General features: G+C 36.6%; 1 protein-coding gene across 1 annotated transcript in view; it reads left to right on the plus strand.

Annotated features, from left to right (window-relative positions):
• The window catches only part of TLL2 (tolloid like 2), a 2,712,623-nt gene that overhangs the window by 1,873,377 nt on the left and 814,626 nt on the right, over nucleotides 1-24,620 (plus strand). Inside the window, exon 8 of the mRNA XM_044056577.1 lies at nucleotides 14,706-14,830. Within this exon, the coding sequence (XP_043912512.1) occupies nucleotides 14,706-14,830 (125 nt within the window). The remainder of the gene's footprint in view (nucleotides 1-14,705; nucleotides 14,831-24,620) is intronic.

The following is a 24,620-nucleotide window of genomic DNA, read 5'->3' on the forward strand; positions in this document are numbered from 1 at the left end:
TTTTATGTACCACTTAAATGACTGTGCTGTAGTTGCCTGGTCTGGCCTAGAATAACCTTAGATTTGCTGTGGTAATAAACATTTCCTAAATGCTCTCACCTTTTGCACAATGAGATAAACTGCTCTGAAAATGGGTTTTATTCTTTTACTCATTTAAATTTAAACTTTCTAAACAAGTTTCATTTGAGTAGCTGAGTTATTTACTTAAGATGTTGCTATATATTTAGGAGACATTGAACATAACTGTAAACCTGTGCTTTTTACCCTCTCTCCTGCCTCAGCTTTTATCACCTGTGGGCTGTTTTTTGCATAAATAAATGTAGACAGTCTCTGCAGTAAGATAATGTCTTGTTGATATCTGGAGCCAGACTCCTAGCCCTGATGTTGTATCCCAACTCAGCCTTTACCAAGTTATTAGTAAGGCTTTATCAGTGCTCCAGGAGTAATTACGGTGCAGTGAGACTGAGTGCTGCTGCACTCCTTTGGACAGAATATCCTGTAAGGCTGAGTTGGTAGTCCCAAACTCAGTTCTTAATGCATGCCCCAGTAAGTAAGTATGTCAGTTTATATCATCTGTTTATATTCCTCCTCTGAAGTCCTAGACAGTGTTGTAAATCAGATGAAACCTTGCTTGTGAAGGAAAATATTGCAATCTTTGATTAGTTTAATTTAAACTGTAATATGGGCCCCTTCATTTTCCTAGCTAACAGACTACTCACTTTTGACATTTATCAGTTAGTTTATACTTTGATCAAATGTCATTATTACTAATCGTAGCACCTTAAACTGGGTCTTCAGTAACATTTCTTAGAGATGTTTGAAGATTCATGTCATGTTGTTCCTAATTCCGTAAGTGACCCCTGACTTATTGTATCCCTTTTTTAGTATACCACAGGAGCTTTATTAAACAAATCATCTCTGTGCAACATCCAGTGTGATCCCCCTGCACGGTGCTTGTCTTTTAGAACAATTCCATGCTTCATAAATTGCACCATAGTTCGATACTTGAATTATGCCTTTCAGTAGCATATAATAAGTTGTCTGTACATATAAGTTATACCAAATATTTGTTTTAAAGTTTATTCAAATAATAAAGACACTGCCCATCATAAACACTGGTGCATTCCATTTTTTTAAGAAACCAGACACTTTTAGCTAAGACCCATAAGTTTTTGATGTCTGAACTGGGCAATGTGTATTAAGCTACTGCAATGATCAATGCTTTCCTGCTCTTCCTTAACCTGAGGTAGTGCTTTTGAAACTGAGTTTAAAAGTCTAAAGCTGATGCTCAGAAAAACAAACAAGGGGTGTTATGTAGTCAACCTGTGAGATTGTAATTAGGTATAAAAAATAAGGCATAACTCTCCCCCCCCTTGCCATAGCTGTTATTTCTAAGCATTATGCACTAAATGTTGATAATGCCTTTTTGGACTACTTTCCTCTGCTCCTTCTCTGACCAGCGTCCTACTTCACACAGTTCATTCTCTTAAGTAATTCATGGGCATGTTTGTGTCCTGATTTCTCCTCAAATCCAGGTCTCCAAATGTGTACACATAAATGTATGTAATTTGCAGGATTCTACTCCCTCTGACCCATCCACACTACTATTCTTTTCCAGAAATGCTTGCTTCACATTTTATTAAAAAACACATTTGGTCATGCTTTTGATTTGTTGCTCATTTCTGGAGTTAAATGAACACCTTGAAATATGCAGCCATTTTCTTGCTTCTGAAAATATTTCTCTGACTACAGGATTTCCTTTTATCCATATTATTGGAAAATATTGCATACTCGCAAACCATTTAATTTGTTAGGAAATATCTCCATCTCAAGGAATGCCATGGCTTCAGAAATAGCCACAGCACCAGTACAGCGTTAAACTTTCCTAACTTATTTTTCCAACACAGGTGGTATGCTCATTGATCTTAAATGGACTTTTGACTCTATAGATCACTCTGCGTTTACTGGTCAACTGAAAAGCTTTGGTATTTCTGATAACTTTATGAAAAATTGTATACTGGTTATTTATCTTGCAGACAAGCAGCTGTGAAGATTATATAGTCACCTCTGTTGGTGTTTCCTGGGGTTCTCTTCTGGATCATCTTCTTTTCTGTCTGTTTCTAATCATTACAAAGATCTTTTATATGATGTTTGCAGATAAGCTGGCCTAGGTGCAGAATGGATGCAGCTTTAATGTAATTCCGTCCTGCCTATAACAGGATTTATGTTTGATGTGAGTTTAGTGTGATGAGAATGTTTACAAGTCAGTCCAAATACAGTTAAATGCATTCTGTCTGGCTTTTTTTTGTAAAGACCCTCCTAATTCCCTGAACTTGCACTCATTATCTCATCAACGTATTATTTCAGTAGGTCTCTTGATTTAATTATCTGGGAATTTGGTTCGATTTATTCATCATGCAAACTAAACAGGTCATTCACAATGCTGCTACACAGTTCAAAATGTTTTAAGTCGTCCCATGCCATTTCATATCAGAGACTAACCAGATACTGGAAGTATCTTGTATTTGCATGTTGGAATGTACTTTGCTTGTTTTCACCTTTGGAAATGCCATTCATTTAAAAGGTTATAAATCACATTAAATGGAATTCAATTTCAAAATATCATCCAGGCTATTTGAAAATTAGTGTAACTTAATTCAGAGTGAGTCATTACAAACTGAAACATGAACATTTCAGGAGGCAATGTATCTCTTCATCTCCTTGATAAATAAGCTTCCCTTTTATGTGTATTTACCATTCACCTGACTCTAATAAAGCACTGTGAACATTTATGCATTATTATCTCAAACAGATAAATCTGTTGTTTTTAGCAGGGCTCCTGTTCATCCATTGTCTGGAAATAGAGCCTTCTCACAGATTGCCTCTCAGCTTTAGGATGCTCTATCTTCCTTTATCTGAAATATTTAGGACCATTACAATATCATAAATGTACTCTTCTCTCTCGCCACTGCTGTCTTTCATTGTGCAAGTGTCACCCACCTGATACCACCTCTTTTTGTACTGGCTTTTCTGTCAGCTACTCAGTTGATGTAAACCTTTGGCAGCTGCAGTTACTCTCTTCACATTATACATTTTAGTTTTACCACCCTTTGGATGTTGCTTTGGCCTTTCTTGTCACTTCTTCCAGATCCATTAATGCATTGCTAACAGGACTCTTTACTGCCTAAATTTTAATGTTACTGTATTTTGAATTTTGATGTAACCTTTTCTTCTTAACAGTAATTGTGGTTTAATAATTTTGACAGGTTTCATTGCAACATTGTTTAGGCCCCTTCCTGCAATATTCGATGTACTAGAATTAATTCCACTCTATCCCTTGTAGCAATGTGGCACTAAAACTTTGTGAAGTGGCTTTTCCATCTCACACTCATCAGAAGACCCATCATAGTTCTCTCATTTTCTAAGTCAACATTTTAGTTTTGTCTCTGTTGAGGTTGTTGCAGTTTTGGAAATCTATATTATAGTAATATTGTCTTTTCACAATCAGCTTGAAAAAAATATTTGTAGTCTGTCACAATGATGTGGATATGTTGTTTCACTGATAACATTTTAGTAGTGCATGATGAATGCAGTTTAGGCCTTTTGTTTGCTCAGCATGAGGGAATTGTGACTACAGGGTCCATTATAACCCCACTGATATGTGCCTTTTCACATTTGTTTTGATTGAATTAGTGCACAACAAAACTAACACTGCTGGCCTAATGCACTGTGGAGATTATTTCTTCCTTCTCTTAATGATCACAGACCCTATTCCATGTCAACATCTTGAAGTCATTTCTACAGCTGTAATTATGTTACTAATATCTCTTTTCTGGCAGTTAGCACAGAGAATTAACGAAGGAAAAGGATACAGATAGCACTGATTATCATGGAGCAATATACACCACTGCGCCTATGATTAAAAAAAAAGTTAATTATATTATTTTCGCAGTCACTGTTCGAAGTACTAGAAAACAGAAGTCCAGGGTTTGCCCCCCTGCTTTCGTTTGCCCAATATATGATCCTGGGCAAGTCAGTCAACTAGCCAGTACTTCAGGAATGAGTATGAAAAGATCCATGTGGATCACTGTTCTTCAATTAGCAAACAATAAATAAATAAAATAACATAATATTTCACTAAATCACATTACTGGACACTCTTCTGTACAAACTAGCACTATAATAACATCTTGCCTTTCTTTTTGAGAATTGCTTGTGGAACAGCTCACTTTGAAAGTTATTTTCCTTCAAAATTTGCTAAAGATCTGTGCTGTATACATTTTTATGGTTAAATTAAAGGTTTAACTTAAAGGTTTTTAGTTTCTTTAGGTACTTAAGTATATGACATTTTTGAAAAATTGTATATTATTGCTTGCCTGCTTTGCATTATACTTTGTAAAGCAGCTTTTGTATTTGTTTTTTAGCATCAGAAGGTTGGTGTTAGCCTGCTTTACATTGTATGTTATTAGATACACTTACCATATGCATTATTAATTAATTTATTTGCTTTTGTTTACCAGGATAGTCCAGTGGGCTGTTAAGAGCCCATTTTGAGTGGAGGCCCGGGGAGAAAAGCTTCACAATAACATGAACATAGAGGTGAATATATACAATGCAAATACATTTCAGGAGTATATACAACAAAGGCAAAATAGTTAGTTAATTGAATTAATGGTAAAACAAAAACTGACAAATGGAGAACAACTAAATTAAGAAGGTTAACATTACATAAATCTTTCTGGCACTATAGTGAGGTTTTCATCGGATATTATTAGATAGTAGATACGAAATCATCAATGCCATCATTAAGCAAAGGCAGTTAGGTTTAGACAGGTGGAGACTTGGTGCAAGTACAATTCCAGATAGAAGATAGGTTGTCTTGTAGAGACATTTTGAAAGAGGCAAGATTCTGAGCAGTTCTAATAGTTAATGGCAGGGCATTCCAAATTTTGGCAAAAGAGCAAGAGTAAAGAAGCTGGCCGGCTGGTATGTTTAGTTTGTGTACCTGCAAAAGGTGCTTATTCTCAGATCTGAGAGGCCTCTTTGGATGATAGTAAGTAAATACCAAAGTAAGAGCAGGACATTCTGATAGTTTAAAGATTATTTTGTGTGCTGCTGTTAATTGCAGGTAGGAGAGGTAGTGCGGTAGTTCTAGACAGTTCAGAGAGTGTTGAATGATGCAGTGATGGGTGGAGTGCATTTGTAATGAACTTGGCAGTTTTGTTATACTATGTCTCAAGCTTAGCTTTAGGGAGGACTGAAGTTTAGCAAGTAGAGGGGGAACATAAACGAGAGAGGATAGTAGGTAATGGGAAGCAAGGACTTGTTTTATGGAGGGGATAAGGAAGTGTTTATGTCTATAGAAGATTCCTATAGTTTGGTGAGTTTTGCTGATATATGTGCAAGTCACATTTCAAGTGTTCCTCTAGAATTACTCTTAGTAGTTTTGAGTGGGTAACAACCTAGATTGTTACGTTACTTTGAGAATGTATAGTGAACTGAGCTTTGTTTAAGGGAGTTTATCTTTGTGGGTATAAATAGTACGAGCTTGGTTTTGTTTGGGCTAAGGGATAGATAATTATTGTACATCCATATCTCAGTGGAGGTAAAGGCCACTTGAGTTATTTGTTGAAGATCGGTAATGGAATAAGCAGTGCATATAATAGTCAAGTCATCTGTGCACTGAATAAGAGATCCCTGACAGAGTCAAGAATGAAAACTATTAATGAAAATGCTGAATAGGAGGCGTTCTAGTATAGAGCCTTGGGGGACCCTGGTAAAGGTGTTAAGATATGGAGAGAGGGAGTGTTGCCATTAAACAGCCTGTTGTCTGTCTGCTAAGTAACTTGAGAACCAGTTGTGTGAGGGGGGGAAAGGTCAAGCTTAGAGAGTTGGGTTATAAGTAGAGGGTGAGAGAGAGTTTCAAATGCTTTTGAAAGGTCCAGAAATAGGAAGGAGACAATTTCACCAGCATGTTGTAGTACTATGGCCTGGTCTAAATCCATGTTGTGTGGGAGATAAGATTTGGTTGTAAAGCAGAAAATTTAGAAGTTGAATATATATGCATTTTTCTACGATCTTGGAGATAGGAGAAAGAATGGCGATAGGTCAGAATTTTGAGATACCAGTTCTGTTGCCACCTTTATGAGGAGGAAGAATAAATGCTTTTTTCCCAGATTTTAGGGACATAGAATTCTTTGATGGATTTATTAAGAATAATAGGTTAGCCAATAGCATCGTCTGCTAGTTTTGGATGTTCTTTGGTAGGTTGTCAGGAGCGTTAGAGCAAGGTTTGAGCTTGAGAAATAGTCTTTTTATTGTAATGGCTGTAATGAAATTGAGTGAAAATGGGTGTAGAGTGGGTACTGGTCTTGTGAGACTAATGGGTGGTTGTAGTGGAAGAGGAGTAAGAGGATAGTTTTGATGATGTCATAACGCTTGTGCTGCAGTGTGCTTGGGATAAGTTAGCAGTGATGTATGCTATATTGTTGATGAAATGAGAATTAGAGAGTGGCTTTTTCTTAAGATGTTTTGTCAGGATGCAGACATGGGTTGATTTACATGCCTGGATTTAGCAGTGATATAATGGAATTCCAGAATGTTTGAGGTTTCTGCTTATGGTTATTCTGAAGTTTTTGATAATGTTCTTTTTTGTCTTTATTGACTAGTCTTTTTACCTGGTTGAGGAGTTTAAATTTTAACAGGTCTGGAGGGTTTTTATTTGTTAGCCATTGCTTCCAAATTTTGTCCCTGACTTGATAAGTTCCTTAGTATGCTTAGTCAGCCATGGGGCATGGTTCATTTTTATCCTCTTTAGAAGAAGGGGGTATAAGACTATTTAGTGTATCTAGAGATATTGTGCTGAAATAGTCAACTGCCTTGTCTAGGGGAAGGGGTTTTAGCATGTACCAGTTAATCTTTTTTAGTGTATCAGTGAAGATCACTGGATTAAAGTTAGTCAGGTTCCTTACTTTATACTGATGTTGATTTTGAAACTAGGGAGCAGTTTTGGCAAACAAAAGTGGGGAGATGATCACTCAGGGTGTTTGTGAGTATAGCAGCCGAGGCCATTTTATTAAGGTCAGTGACCAGAATTCAGTCTAAAATGAAGAGACTGTCATTGTTCCTATTAGGTCTGGTTGGAGAAGTGATATGCTGAGTAAAATAAATACATTAATATTCAAAGATGGGAAGTTAAAGCACAGGTCTAGCCAAATGATATTTACATCACCCAGAATGATAGCTTCAATTTTAATATTATTGAAAATCCAGGCAAGGATCTCTTCCTGTAAGGGTATGTTGTTGCCATGGGGTATGTAAAGAACTATGATAAACAATTTTTTAAAGTTATTCATTTTTAGGAAAGAATTAAGAAGTTTGTCATTAGAAAACTGTGGAATGGTATTTGCGTAAGGAGCTAAATTGTAGGTATTTGGAAAAAACAGTGTAACACCACCTCCTTTTTTATGGGGCCTATCAGATCTTACAGTTTCAAAGCCTGGCGGGAGAATTTCAGAGTCCATAATATAAGTTTTAGCTAGATCTCTGTAGCAGCAATGATATCTGCTTGAATGTGGGCAATCCATCCGTGAAAGGCAGAAATTTTATTACAAATGCTTTGGAAGTTTAGAGTGACCATATATAAGGATTTGCAGGAATTGATATGAGGTAGTGTGGCTGGATTGGATGATGTGGGCCCTGGATTGTGGTGAGTGCCTCCACATAAGGGTAAGGTAGTAAGCCTGAATGTGTAATATAATAGCTGTTGGTTTCTGATAGGATGGTAAGGTACCTTTGAAAGTAGACGGTAGTAATGTTTAGAGGAATAAAATATATGTTTTTAGTGGGATAATTTTCAATAATTTTCAATTTGTATAGGAGAAGAGGATTTATTTGATAGAGGCTAGGAGATATGTCTTTGTAGCTTTCAGATTGGTTAGCTAAGGTAGATGTGGTTGTTGAGTATTTGGGAGGCTAGAAAATGGGGTTGAGTGCAGTGAGGTGTAATAGGAAAAAGTAAAGTGCGATGAAAAGTGAGAAATATAGTATGAGTATGCTAGATGGATGCATGGTTTGAAGAATTCCAGAAGGAGGAGACTTACAGTTAAGGAGCAGTAGGGATGGTATGAAGGTAGTGTAATATGAGGAGAAGGTAAGTAGGGTAAAGAGTGATTAAAGTAGCAAGCTGAGACAGATGGGGTAAAAAGAAGTGGAGAAGGTTAAGTAGAATGAAGAGTGCTTAAAGTAGAAAGTTAGGAAGGATAGGGTAGAAAGGAGAAGGCATAAAATAAAGAGTTAGAGACTGAGTGAGTATGTAGTAGATAGGGCTATCATGCAGGAAATACGATATATGTTGATTAAGTGGAGAATAGTATAGGTAGGGATTGGATAGTAGAGTAGAGAATGGGAACACATTGGCAAGTATGTGAAGGAGGGAAATGGATTGGGTGTGGATAAGCAGGAAGGACAGTGGATGGGTTGTGGTTGGTGGGTGTAACTGAGTGGGTGGAGTTAGAAAACTATAAGTGTAGAGATAATGAGAATTGGAGATAGGGTAGGTGAGATGAATGACACCCTAGTTTAGCGGACTGGGCTGACTCACAATAGTGGATAGGAGTAAATGAAAAACAATCAGGAAATGGTAAGAGCTCCTATTTCAAGAAAGAAATACCTGAGAGAACCAGTCCTAGCCTGTCAGTGAAGCAGTCTTTAATTAATTATGTAATTGTTTAAGACCTGGCCAAAGATGGTAAAAACAATTGGTGATGTAATAGAGAAGACAAAAACCTATCTATGACCCAGCAACTTAGAACAGCTTCAAAAATTATACAACCACAAATTGTATGAGTTGGAGAAATGTACTGGGACATAAAAAATTTGCAGCAGTGGCAGTAGACGTTAGAGTACTAATGCTACTTTAGGATATGGAAAAACAAAGAAAACGAAAATAAGTTAGGATATGGATGTATAAGTTTGTTTGGTTTCTTCTGCACTCTTGCTTATTATGGATTTGCTCCAAGCCTTGGCCAAAGTTCAGATCAGCTCACTTGCCTGGTTAACTAATAACCGAATAAATAAATTACCTTACACCCATTAGAAAGATTCACCATTAATTACTCCTTGGATTAATACAAAACTCAGAGCTTTTTTAAGGTCTCATCTAAGTTTAAGGATTTGGAAATCCTTAGGATTGGTGTACTTCTGCGTGTTAAAAATGAATGTCAAAGGTTGACTAATATGGCCAATAACATAAGGAGTGTCTGTAAAAATAGAAGTAGGATATTAAGAATTGCCACCCACTAACCCAAAATGACATCTTATCAACTGATCAAGAAGTTGTTGCCTCAGCCTTTAATTGCTTTGATAAACAAAAAACAGTTGCTAATATTGTCACTGCAACTAGCAGTTTCAGAAGTTCTGTTATTTTTTAGCCATTACATATTCTCTTTTCCCCTTCAGCTTGTTTTCAAACAATTTCCTTAACCATTGTTTATCATTGATAAATGTTTTTTTTCCTGGAACTGTACTGGATCAATAATGGTTATAGATGTATGGCCAGAAATTACCACAGGGCAACAAAATACAACGTTAGGATTTTGATTAACATACACTGCATTCAGTAAGCACTGTCAAGTGCTAGCGGATGAAACTGATTTTACATGTTTTAAAGGGTTTACTTATGTCTGATTAAAGCACATCTTTTCAACTTCCCATTTTCCACAAACTGGAAAATGAAAATTGTGAGTTAAAATACAAACTCTTCACCACCCCATTTTGTGGACTCTGCCCTCACACACACCTTAAATTTTATGTACAGCTCCACAGTCACAACACAGTTGTAAAAAGGGCAAAAACCCTCAGAAAATGCTCCAACAGCTTACAAAATGCAACATATTGTGAAGAAACTCACAGTGACTTTAAAGTTGTGATCTAAAGGTGTTCAGTTCCCAGTGGTTCAATGAAATGTAGCTAGGCAATTTTAAGGGCAAAACACATTATACAGGAAACATCATGTAGCATTTTGCTCAGACCAAAAATGTTTGTTATATTTACACAAACTCTGTCACAAATGCTACCATACAGTTAAAAACAATTTCACCTAAGCTAAGACAGACAGACTTTGCAGTTTATGCCTCAGGAAAACAATATCCATCATTTGAAAATGATTGTGGAGAAGTAACACACAGTCTTCTGTTAATAAAAAGTACATTTATTTCATAAGTTGTGGGAGGACACTAGCAAACATCTAGAAGAATTTTTAAATGATTCAATGAAAAGATGATCATGGGGCAGCTACATACACCATTGGCTGATGATAAAAAAGGTAATTATGTTACTGTAATAGCTGCTGTCAGATGTTCTAGCAAGTAGCTGAAATTGATTTTACCTAAGCTCAGCCATTGTTGATTTGCAGTTTGACAGGTGAGAAGCAACATACAACATTTTTATTGTACCAATGAGTCATTTGGTCCAGTGTAAGCAATATACAGTAATATCTGAAACTAATTTTAGGCATACAGAGCTGAAATACTTAATTTGCAGTTTATGATTTTGGGGAAGCAGTATATGGCATTGTGGGCCCGGTTAAAAAATGCATTGCATCCACAAGTACTGGCAGTTTCCAAAGATATGAGGCTTGAGCAGTATGAGGTTGATTAAAAATACATTACTTCAGGAACACGGTGTTGAGTTTACTTGCTTCCCTAAAATAGAGGGTCATGGAGAAGCAATGTAAAACATACTATCATTGATAAAAACATGTTTGCATTGTTTTCACAAGTCAGGTCTCAAGTGCAAACAAGCATTTGGAACTAATTTTCTTGCCCTTTGCTCTTGATGATAAAATAAACTTTGCTATAGAAAAGTATAATGCTGCAAGCTGTTACAGCTGTATGTGATTTGTTTTCTTTTTCTTGTTGTAAACCACCTAAAAGTAAAGGAGCAAAAAAAAAAAATTAACTGCTATGGTAATGTACTCTTGATACCTTTGCAGAGTACAAACCTTTGATATTAAGGAGAGTTACCCATTACATAGTTCCATCCTTGAGCAGTAACTCACTGCTGGCTGTTGGAGCTAAAACATTCAAGGCACTATAGCTCCAAGCAGCAAACTAACATTCGTAGTAGATGACTGTCTTTTTAAAGAGGTTACTAGCAATCATTGCTCCTTACATTGTGACACACAAGTGTATTGATTGTGCTTGCACAACAGGACAACATAGCAACTGAAAACCTCATATTAAAGATGATCCCTCCCTACTGAAAAGCTGAGTTGAAGGTTTCTTTCCATGTTTTCTGAGGGCCTGCTTTATTTTCATTTCCACTTCACTTACTCACATTTTCGGATTTTTCTCTTGTAGCTAATAAATTCTGTGATATGTGGCTCCAGCAGCACATTTTCCTTCTTTCAGGTCTGTTTTATTTCTGCATAAACTAGTGAAAAACATTAGTGAAGACTGTCATACAAGCTAAAGGGATTTCTGGACTTCTTTATTTTGGTATTTGACATTCAGTTCATGTCCAAGAAGGAAGGCCTAGAATGCCACAGATACTCTCCTTTTGTTTATTTGTGCAATTTCCATAAGAATAGAAAATTGGAATCTGGAAAGGCTGGCCTATAGGGATCTAACCAAGGCTTTTTTTCTGTCTCCCATCATCTTTTAATCAATGAGGTGGCATTCGATGGACAAGATAATGAATACTCAGATCATACAAACAGCTGACTTAGCAGTAGAAAGTCTAAGATGCATCAGTGATGCAGATTCCTGCCATTTGTAAAATATAAGAGCTACTCATCAAGGGTCAGTTCTTGTTCTGATTTTCTTCACTCTGTGTCTGTTGCATTCTAATTTGCAGTCACTGCTTTGTAAAGCTTAATTTCCAAATTTTAGAATTGACCATTTATTTAGAGACATAACCTGCTTGCTCTACTCAGACCTCAGAATCTAAATAATTGATTCATTGAGAAGAGAGCTTTGAGGTATGTTGAAATAAATGCCAGTCTGTCTGGCACAGCTGGTAGGCTAAGCCAATATGATTCTGAGAGTGGTTCATCCTCAACCAGATAATATAAAATACATGTGACCTTTGTATAATAGGACCTGTGGCTTGTCTGTTCCCTTTCATGCTCCTGTCATGATAACATTACTCCTAAAAAATGTATTCTCTGTGTTGGGTGTCTTCTATAAGGTGTTTAATTTTTGTCTGTATAGGAAGCTAGACTCACTCTAGGAAAGGATGTTCTTATCTTTAAAAAACTGCTTACTTTCACAACCAGCAGAGGAAGCTTGAAGGGTTTTCCTACAGGTGGTTGAGGACCAGTTGGTTGAACTCTAACTATCCAAGCACAGCTGGTAGTGATCACCTGTCATTGCAGATCAAAGGTTCATTTTTACTAGGTACAGCAGGGTCTCTATGTGTGTGAGACTGCTCTGCACCTTTATGGAAAGTATCTTGTTTGCAAACTGATTTGCCTTCTGCAGAAGTGTTTATTGTTATGTTTGCAGGTGGGATGTTGGGGAGGAGAAGTTTGGCAATTAGTGCAGGGTATTAAGGTTGTAAGTTGTTAATAAGTTGGTTCCTGTGGTATGGTCTTTCTTTTTCCCAGCCTCCATTTTCTGATTTTGTGATTTTGAGCAAGTAACATAAATAGGCAGTGAGGTAATTGGGCTAGGTTTCTCAATTGTCTCTCTAACCACATAAATAACTCCAGGAACAAGTAAACATATCACTTGTGGTTGAGCAATGCTTTTATGAATGATCATGTGCTGATATTTCATATGGGAAGTAGTGTGAAGTCCTTGATGATCTGACTCTAAGTGTAGCCCTCTATATACACTAAAATGTAATAATAAAACTTTTTAAGTTCATGGTGCTCAGCCATGAAAGTCACTTCCTAATTTGTAGCTACCCTTAAGCAATACCTCTCCTCACATTATCTATGCTGGCATTGTAGGGTGATCATGTAAAATACACGTTGAATGGACTTTTTGATTAAACCTATTTAATCAGTCCTGTGGCTGTGACTTGCAGCCATTAAAGTACTGCTTATTATATGTACTGAACTGTGCATAGTTTGTATTACTGATTGCTGTTTATTGTAACACTGTTATATAATCTTGTATGCTAATATATTCTAGGTTGTTAGAAAATCTGTTATTAATTGCCTTTTGTAAACATGTTAACCCTTTGAGTTCTTATTTCATTTTGCTGTAACTAGGCCAAAATCTTTGAGGCATAGTCTACCTATTTCCTCAGAATAAATAAGGAAGCAATAATACTCAGTAGGGCAGACATTATAGGAAAGTAAAGGGCCACCCTGGGGTGTTGTTAAGCCTGATAAATTAGGCAGAGGGCCTCTTCACACCTAGAATGTCCTTCTATTTCCCTGTAACACCCAACCTGGGCATTATTATTGACCCTAGAAAAAAGGATTTGAAAATTGTTTTGTATTTGGTTTATTATTATTATATGCATTTTTTATATTTGTCATGTAAAACAGTTCTTTCAGTTAATGTTTCAAAGTTGTTGTAGAATATGTAATTGTTGGAGGAAGTATTTTACATCGAAAATATAAGTTATACAATTATTTAATATCTACATGCACACTTACACACAGATGTAGAGGCAGAGGGACAGTCCTGACACATATACAGAAACTCTTTTACAAGGGCACGCACACACAAGTTTGCTAAGCAATTGCAGATGCTTTCTTGACAATGTACACCTCAGGTGTCGTACTGCAGTCAGATGGATGAGGGCATGCATAAATAAAAGCAACAGTAATATCCGACACATGCAGCGTAAAGCATTACAACTTTCCCAACACATACTATTTCTCTTTGTCTCTCACACATGCGCACCCACACACACACACACACACACACACACACACACACACACACACACACACACACACACACACACACACACACACACACACACACACACACACACACACACACGCACACACAGGTACACACACGCACACACACACACACACACACACACATACACACACACGCACACACCCTTGTAACTGCTGATGCTACAGTTATGTTTATTTTATTTTATTGTATTTTTCCACTCGGGTCAACCACAGTTAGCAATGGAAAGGGAAATCAGTGATCCTAGTAACTGCTGCTGGTTTGCAGTTATCTTCATTAGTTCAGATGTTCCCTAGTTTATAAAGAACCATGGTTAGTTGGAGAAAGGAAAAGACAGGCTCTTGTAACTTTTATTATCATTAATTTTTTCACATTTGCTAACCACTGCATTTTACCCACATTTAGTGATCATAAAGAAGATAGCATCTATTTTCTTTTTTATATCCATGTTTGACAGTAATTTAATATACTGCCGTAATGCCACAGACTTCTTTTTATCTGCCATTCTTCACTACGGTATTTTTTAATGTCCTGCCCATTTTATAAAATAATGTAAATCTAGGTATTGTATTGCTTTTAAATACTCAAGATTGATATTGCACTATGCAGAATCAACTTTACAAAATAGGTGTGCACGTGGCTATAAAACAAATGTCTGACTAAACACATATGTGGTATGCTGTATTTTCTTCATTTTTTTGAAGGATTATATTACAATGTATTTTGGGATATTTGAAGTGAATTATCATGTACCAGAATGACTGTCTTCCTGGTGGTTATATTCAGTGCTTATGGCTGTTCTCTATTTGGTTCCCATAGAGGTGTCTTCCTGGACACCATTCTTCCTCGAAGAGATGACAGTGGTGTGAGGCCTGCCATTGGTCAGCGTGTCAGACTGAGTCAAGGAGATATTGCTCAAGCTAAGAAACTGTACAAGTGTCCAGGTAAATGTGTCATTTCTGCTTCTTAAACTGTAGTTATGGAAAACGTTTTAGTGCTTCAAAACCTAAACTAAAGTCTAGGTAGATTTACTTTTTTCATTTGGTTAATACATTTAATTTTGTTGGTGATGTAGCTTACAGTATAAGGTTGTGAAAAAAAATCTATAGCAGATTTTTAAAGTTCTGTGCTTTAAGTTTCAGTGATGTAACAAAGTGTTAAGGTAAGTGAAAGTTCTGTAAAAAAGGTCAAAGCTTGCTTTATTTTGCAGGATGTATAAATAATACTACAGTCTTTAATTCTAACATGGTGAGCATGTCTCTTTTTTTGTTAATTCCTAAAACATGAACTATGTATAAAATAAAAAAGTATGACATTTGGGTGCATATTTCTGAAAAAGGCACACATCCAAATATTGTCCACTTCACACAGCAGATGGTCCCCATAATGAAAAATAGACTTGACCCACAGGGCATGTCTGCCACATGCTGGTTGTACTGTAATGTTAAAGTCACATTTATCTTTTCCCACTCTGCAGATACAAGTGCACAGAAAATGTCTCAGATGATGAGTGAAATTTATTTTTCCTATATGACTGATAAAATAATGTCCTTGACTTTTTGAGTTTAGTTTGTGTGTAACTGTACAAAGGGATACTGTCAGAGGGGTGTGAAACATGAAAATATGTTATGAATAAAAAATTAAGGAGAATGTGTATGTGTGTGTGTGGTTATAGTCCTGGATGCAAGTTAGGTATATGTCAGAAAAGTAGCACTTAACACTGATAAATTGTTATATAGAAGTGACCTAGTAACACATTTCCTTGGTTTGTAGCTTTAAGCATTTTTGGAGATTACCTTAATGTTACATTTCCCTACTTTAAAGCACCTAATGTTTTTGAATTAATTTTATGGAAATTTGCAGTATAAGCTGGAAGACATTAACACACACTGTCCACCAGCACTGCCTTTATACAAAGCGGTACAGATTAAAGTGTTGGTCTATTATTATCTCTGTAGTAGTTTCACATATGCTTGTAGCATTTAATATATTATAGTTATAACATTTATAGTTTAGAGTGCTATTGTATGTGTTATGACCTTGCATTGTGGAACAGTGCATCTGGTTAGGTTAAGAACAGCAATATTGAAAAAGTGCATTGAAACATACACACACATAACAGCAGTAAAGTGCAGAAGCAGAAAAAGTGAGTAGATGTTGTACAGGGAGGACTGCAATCTCACCTTTATCCCTCTTTTTTTAGTATTTAATATGTTGGGGTTTTAGCTTCCCAGTGTCTGATTTATCTGCATATTGTTTCTGTCTTTCTGCTTTTCCCAGTTAAGGGTCGCCACAGTGGAACTCCGGTCCACTAATGATTGGCAGTTGATTTTTACGTACCGGCTTGCCAGGCCTGAAGCACAACCTTCAACGAAGGTATGCCCATTCACGCATGTCTCCACACAGAAGACGCTCTAGCTGAGAATTGAACCAGACAGCGTCTTACTGTGAGGCGACAACGCTACCGCAGCACCACATCTGCATATTATGGCCTTTATATTTTTTAGAATTAAGAATTTCATTGACTGAATATATTTATACACAAATGAAACTACATATCAAAATCATAGCTTTTTTGGCAATAAGGTTGTTCTCTTATGTGCATATCTTGAAGAGTGGGTCATAGTTGTAAGCTGTGTAACACTGTCATGCAAATTGTATATTTCTGTTAACACAAAGAGGGCGTTCAGAGGTATTTGCTCCATATCAGTAATAATGCTTCACTGTTGTGCACCAGTACCACTAAGGAACTCAATAAAGATTTAAAGATATGCAGCAGTCACCTAGATCAAAAGCTCATTAGTGACTCATTTACACATCTCTGAACAAAACATGCAACATATTTATTTTACATTTGTTAACCAGGGAAGTCAACTGAATGGCTGCTATGTTTAGCGACATTTTAGATCACAATGGCATAAACACAGTGACTAAAAATAATACATAGAAATACATGAAATAAGTAAAACCTGTAATTAATAATTATTACATAAATAGAAACTATTTATTTATTGCATTAGCTATGCAGGATAGTCCAACTGGGCCATTAATAGTCTTTTTCAGCCGAGGCCTGGTGATAAAGACTCCAACAGTCAGGAAAGCAGTTACAAAATACAGAAAAATAAAGAAAAACATGTCTTTTACATACTTCATGATAGTAATTAGAAGTACAAAATGCAAGTTAAAGTAAATACTACATATTAAGAATATCAATAAATCCAAACAGCGAAAAACAAACTAAAACTTAAAAAAAACCACTGACAAGAGACTTCAGACGGCACTAAGAAATATTTAATGTTAAGCGCTTTTCGTTTGATAAGATTAACAAACTTCATCCGACATACTAAAAATCTTATAAACAGTCTTATATAGAGTAGCAATTAACCAATCATTTCATCTAATAAACATTTTAAATGAGCTTATTTAAAAACTTTTAAAGGACTTTTAAAGAAATAGGGACATTGACAAAAGCACCACTCTCTCTATTAGAAATAAACATGTAAAGATTCAAGTACAGTATAAACTAGACTACACTACTAATAATATTACAACTAAATACAATTAATATTATGTATATAAACGTTAAACATGATCATAAATACAGTGAAAAAAGTAATAATAAAAAATGATGATAAAAAGTATGTATGTATAAATATATGATGAAACAATTTGTAAATATAAAAAGATGAAAAAGACAATACCGGTTACAAGTCATCTTGTCAAACTTTTGATTTTTAAAATACTACTAATAGAGCAACCCTCATTCAGACCAGGTGAATTATATGCGTTCAACCTAATCTGCCATATGAGCTCAAGTTCTTCTAATCTAAGTGAATCAGGACCACCTCGAGGGTTATAAGAAACTTGGTCTGTCACTATAAACTTAAAACTATGATTAGGGAATTGTACTATGTGTTTAGCTAATGCGTTGTCAAGTTTATGCTTTTTAATGGCGTACATATGCTCATACATACGGTCACATAGCCTTCTTTCTGTTTTACCAACATAGAAGGCTAAACATGACTGACATTGAGCTAAATAGACTACCATTTTCGAATTACAATTAACTCTCATCTTCAAATGGTATTGTAAATTATGAATAAAAAATCTATTAGATTCAGTGAAATATGAACAATAATTACAGGCCTGGCATTTATACATACCCACTGTTCTAACAGAAGTTCTTACATGGTGTTCGTAATAGGCTTTGAGATTCTTACCTCTTTTATATGTCACCATAGGACGTTCACCTACACTTAAGTAGACACTGTTGTCATTCTTAAAAATTTCCCAATTTTTTAACAAAATCTGAAAACAGTCTCTACTATTAAGATTGTACGTTGTAACAAAGGTAGAAGCTGCAGTGTTTATTTTTTGAGAATTGTCGGGTACTTCAGGTGACATAAGAGAGGAGTTGACCACCCTATTAGGTGTGTTAAATGAGTTGTTCAGTATAGGTTTATAAAAGTGACTCTGACGTTTAACTGTTACTTCGTCAATGATTTCTTCAACCATGTAGTCAGGGGGTTGCTCTATTAGTAGTATTTTAAAAATCAAAAGTTTGACAAGATGACTTGTAACTGGTATTGTCTTTTTCATCTTTTTATATTTACAAATTGTTTCATCATATATTTATACATACATACTTTTTATCATCATTTTTTATTATTACTTTTTTCACTGTATTTATGATCATGTTTAACGTTTATATACATAATATTAATTGTATTTAGTTGTAATATTATTAGTAGTGTAGTCTAGTTTATACTGTACTTGAATCTTTACATGTTTATTTCTAATAGGAGAGTGGTGCTTTTGTCAATGTCCCTATTTCTTTAAAAGTCCTTTAAAAGTTTTTAAATAAGCTCATTTAAAATGTTTATTAGTTGAAATGATTGGTTAATTGCTACTCTATATAAGACTGTTTATAAGATTTTTAGTATGTCTGATGAAGTTTGTTAATCTTATCAAACGAAAAGCGCTTAACATTAAATATTTCTTAGTGCCGTCTGAAGTCTCTTGTCAGTGGTTTGTTTTACATATTAAGAATATGATTTAGAAGCAGAGGAGAAATGTTAAATAAAAATTCAGAGTGTAAATATTATTTACAAATGTTTTACTAGCTAAACAAGCACTTTTTGTTAAGTAATAATGCAAAGCAAAACATCTGATTATAGAAGAAGAAAACCTTAAAAAGATAAAAGTTTTTTTGGAGAATAAAGGTTGAAGTCTGAAGTGAGTCAAATAAAGGAAGGAAATAAAGGAAGAAGCAGTTTATAATATGAAGTAGGTCTAGTTTATAAGTTGTAAGCACATTTGTAATATGCTGTATGTTTAATATATGCAAAATATAAGTAGTGGAGTAGGTTCCCTATTAGAAGACCGAAGACGCATTCTTTCAACTGCGTCTTGGTCAAACTCAAAAGCCTGAAACGGCAAAATATCGAAGTGGCTTTTAAGCAAATTCTTTCCCTGGGAAAGAATTCGCTTGGCTGCTTCGTTACTCTGCCGTTTTTGGCACTGTAGTGCGGTCTCAGAGTTGGTATATTTAAGTCGGGGGTATTTGGGTGGGTCAGCCCCCCACATCGGGGAGTGTGGGGGGTGAAGCCCCCCACTTAATGTAATGTTTAAAGTATGTTTTTTTTTTTTTTTTTTTGGAACAGCGATTTTTTTTCCCTAGGAAAAAAATTGCTGTTCTGACAGTTCGAAATTGTAAGCTTTCGCTTACATAGGGTTGATTAATCACCATTCGCTTTTTTAAGCGTTCGGTGATCTAATATAGATCCGTGTAATAGTATAGTTGGAAGCTTTGCCAGCAAGTAAAAGCTAAAAGGAGTGAGAAGAGTTTCTTTTATCATTATTAATTTTTAACATCTTTATTGAATTACCACTTAAGATATATGCAAACATACATCTAAATAAAAGAAAATAAATCCGTATTAACATGTTCCTAGTTACAAACATTACGTCATGTGTTTTTTTTCTTTTTTGTATGACTGTTATCAATCTAACATTAAATAAATCATGAACTTCGACTTTTTCTAAATCTCACTCATCCTCCTTCAGAACATTTTACTGGATGTATTGTTCCCAGAGTTTCCATTATATCTGTGTAGTTTTCTCCTATCCTTTTCCAAAGATCCCACTTCCAGTTAGTTTAGACTTTTATTTCTATTTTCTAGTAATTGCTTGTTAGGTAGCCACTAGTATTAAACTTAGCAAGGCCTTATTATGTCTAGGCAGTTCAGATCTTGTAGCGCAACTAAAAAAATAATTTCCTTATTAACTCATTTACTCACCCATTATTTTTGACTCTGTTGGGAATTTTTAAAGTCTGCCAGCTCACTACACTCCCAAAACATATATTCCCAGTTAATTGTTTCTTCCCCATCACACCTGTAAAATTTGCCATCGACATGAAGAAAATTTCTTTTGAGTCTACTTGTGTTATAACAATACCTATGTAAACACTTCCAAGCAAAAATCCTTAATCTTCTAGACTGTGTTGCATACTTCATAACCATGTATATGTCCTCCCATTGTTACCTTGTAAATTGTTTATCCAGTCTCTCTTCTCAGTTCTTTTCTAACTTCCTCTGATTGATCCATATAGTTGTCATGCAATACTTTATATGCCCTACTAATTAGCCTTTGTTTATTGGCAGCTTCTGTTCTAGATTCATCTAAAAACTACCAGAGCTCCTCTTTCACTTAGGACTCCACTATGACTTTCTCTTTACTTATACTCGGAGAGAGAAGGCAGTCCAAATGTCTTCTTAGCCTTTCCCAGTCTCTTTCCCTCTTTAGTTATTTGCTCCAAATACCTTGGTTCCTTTGCCAGTTTTCTCCAATAAATTTTAACCCTCTCTTGCCTATTTTCTGTACCTCTAATTGCAGCCATTCCTGTCAGAAAAATCGTGTTTCACAATTCTCATGTTGGCTTAGTTATTAGAATACTTTCTGATACTTTATGAATATATTATTCTGTATGGCTGTTGTTCTCCTTAAGGATCTGCATCCACTGTTGTGAATCAAGTTCAAGCCCCCTCCCCCTCTGTTTCATCAGCATCCCTTTTCACTTTGAGTTACAGCTTTCTGCTTGTGTTATGTATATGAGCCTTAACTGTGTAGCTCTATAATATCCCTTCAAATTAGGGTATCCTAAACCACCTTCTTCTATTGGGAGGGTCAACTTGTCCCACTTGACTATTGCCCTGTTCCCCTCCCAGATGGATTCCTTCAACTGTTTAATTATTGTCCACAACTTTTCCTCTGGTGGATGAAAATATGCCTGACCCGTGTATAAAACTAAAGCGACTAAACACATTTTCACTGCATCTTTCTATCCATATCCATAAACAAGAGCTTCCTGTTTCTCAGTTTTTATATTATCCTTTGTTTAGTCTATTTCCACATATCCTTGGCTGTCACTAGAGTCACTTATTATACTTGTCATTTTATCATGTTCCCCCTGAATATGTTTATTGCTGGACTAATTCATGTGTGGAGTTTACAGCTATAGCCTTTGTTTTATCTTCATTAATTTTTTGTACAGAAAAGACTTGAAACGGTCTCAAGATGTTCCATAACACTGACATGTCTTCTTTTGGTTTTATCAGGTACAAAATAATATATTGTGCAAGTAAAGCCAACTCTTCTTGATTACCAGGCCAATTATATCCTTAAATTTATGCATCCTTTTTTTTCTTTGCCAATGTCTCCAAATATAAGGAAAACAACAAAGGGGGAAGAGAACACCCTTGCCTGGTTCTTCTCTTCAGGCACAACTTGGCAGAATTGTTGCTTCCAATCCCTCATATATCCTCTTTATTGACCTTATTATTTTATCATGAAATGCAAATGCTTCCATTGCCCTCCTCATAAAATTCCAGCTTACTCTGTTGAATACTTTCACTGCATTAAGGCCCACCAACAATAGTGGTATTTCTTACATTGTGTTTCTCTCTGGGTCATCATTGTTCTTTTATTATTGTCAGATTTTTGCCCCATTCTGGAAGACAAATTTTATCCATTTCTATCAGTTTTGGTAACACATTTGCCATTCTTTTAGCTATTATAGACATAAACATTTTATAATCATGGTTTAAAATTGAAATGGGCCTATATGAAGCTGGGTATGATGCATCTTTATGTATTTAGGTATTACAGCCACTACAGCTTTCTTCCAGTATTCTGGAGCTTCTCCTACTTTTAGAATACTGTTAAAGACCTCCAGATCATTAATACTTTCTTCCCTCATTGCTTCCAAACTTCCACAGGAATGTCGTCTATTCCTGGAAACTTTCCTGGAGATTGATTGTACCTTACTATTTTTAACTCATCTCTTACTATCTTTACTGTTAATTGTTGAGCCTCATCTACCCATAAGAGATCATCCATGTGCAACTAACAACGGGAAAAACTGCAATTCAAATTGTAGCTTGCTACAGATCACCCACCATGACCCAGGACCCCCATTTCCCATTTCTGGAGACACTGGAAAATATGAAGGTCCTACCAAACACCCTAATATTGGGTGATTTCAATTACCCAAACATTAACTGGGAGAACTACTCAAGTACTAACTCCCTTGCCCAACGCTTCCTAGAATTTATAAACTCGAACACCCTGGATCAACTGGTCAACACCTCCACCAGAGGTGACAACATATTAGACCTGGTCATCATCAAAGTGGGCGACCGGTGTTCTACACCAGAGGTCAAACCCATGCTGGTTAGATCAAACCATAGACTAATCACTCTGGATATCCACATTCTGCCCCCACCCCCAATCAAGGAAACCACCATGAAAAACTTTTCAAAAGCAAACTTCACGTTACTTAAGACCGAGTTGGAAAGGTTTGCAGCCCCCATACTAAAGGACAACGCTGTCCAAGCTGCTGAATCCCTTACAAAGGCACTCTATGAGCACTTGCAAAAATGCATGGATCGTGCTATCCCAAGCAAAACGAAGACTGACTCCTCCAAGAAATGGAAACCAGTCTGGTGGACCCCTGCCATAAACAAGCTATACAATAGAAGGAGGAAACTAGTGCAGAAAAGAGTAAAATACCAAGAAGGAAAGACATCCCTGATCAGTATCAGCAAGAAACTAGATCCCTCATAAAGTCATCCAAGGCTAGCTTTGAAAGAAAAATTGCCAAGGACTCCAATGATAACCACAGAGCGTTCTTTAGCTATGTCAAGAACCTAAGTGGAAACTCTCAGATCTGCTCTGAGTTATTGCAGAATGGCACAAAATACACTGAACTGACTGATATTGCCAACATTCTGGCAGACAGGTTTAGTGCAAACTTCACCCCCCTGTCACCCCCTTAAGGGCCCATAACCATACCAGAAGAATGTAGTGCCCCGGCAATCACTGACACACAGGTTAAAGCAGCCCTATCCAAAGCCAAAAATACAGCTTCAATGGGACCAGACGGTGTCCCAGGCTGTGTCTTACATGAACTCCAAAATGAACTAACCCCTCACCTAAACACACTGTACAAACTCAGCCTCTCTACAGGCTACGTACCCATAGAGTGGCGCACAGCAACAGTTATACCGCTCCACAAAGGTGGAGCCAAAACGGACCCTGGGAACTATCGCCCTATAAGCCTGACAACCTGGTCTGCAAGGCTATGGAGCGCAATCATCATGGAATTCATTAACAGAGACATTGGGAACCTTCAAACATTGGACCCTACCCAGTTTGGCTTTGTTAAGGGCAGATCATGCCTACTAAACCTGGTGGACTTCTTTGAGACAGTTACCAAGGCTTTAGACGAGGGAAAGGAGGTCCACACAACCTACCTAGACCTCACAAAGGCTTTCAACACCATTTCCCATTCTGGTATTATAGACAAGCTCACCAGCCTGAACATAAACCCTTATGCCACAAGATGGGTTGCCAGTTGGTTCACAGATAGAACCCACGTGGAGAGAGTTGTAGGCTGTAGGTCTGCCTCTAAACCAATTACAAGTGGTGTCCCCCAGGGCTCAGTTCTGCGACCCCTCCTGCTTGGTATATACTTCTCAGAGGTACAGGCAAGCACAGGAGGACTAAGGCTGACCAAGTTTGCAGACAACTGCAAACTGGGGGCCATAATTGACTCTCCAGCTGATGCAGACATCCTCTAGAAGGGTCTCACTGAAACGGATACCTGGTGTCAAAATCATGGCCTCAAGCTAAATGCCAAAAAGAGCATAGTCATCCCATTTGAAGAAACAAAGTAACGCAAACTACCACATACGTGGCAGTCCCTTAAATACAGAAAATGTAATAAGGGATCTAGGGATCCAAGTAGATAGTAATCTCTCCCTTGATAATCATATTGCCAAGGTGGTTAGAAAATCCTTCTATGTGGCCCACCTAATCACAAAAGGGTTCGCATCTAGAACAAAAGAGGTTATTTTGCCTCTCTACTCATCACTCATCAGACCCATCATAGAGTACAATGCCCCATTTGGGATGTACCTTACAAGACATCTGCAACAGCTGGAAAGACCACAGAAGTACCTCACCAAGAGGATTACTGGCCTCAAACATATGCCCTATGCAGCCCGACTGAAGAAACTCCAGCTGTACTCGGTTGCATACCACTTACTCAGAGATAATCTCTGCCTGACATACAAGGCCATGTCCATCCCAGAATTGAAAGACATGCTCCACCTAAAAAAAACAAACAAATCCCGAAGAGCCACACACTCTAGGGATCTAAACCTTACTACA

Source organism: Protopterus annectens, chromosome 14.part0 (genome assembly GCF_019279795.1).
Source record: "Protopterus annectens isolate FY-2018-M chromosome 14.part0, PAN1.0, whole genome shotgun sequence".
NCBI classification, from domain to species: domain Eukaryota; kingdom Metazoa; phylum Chordata; order Ceratodontiformes; family Protopteridae; genus Protopterus; species Protopterus annectens.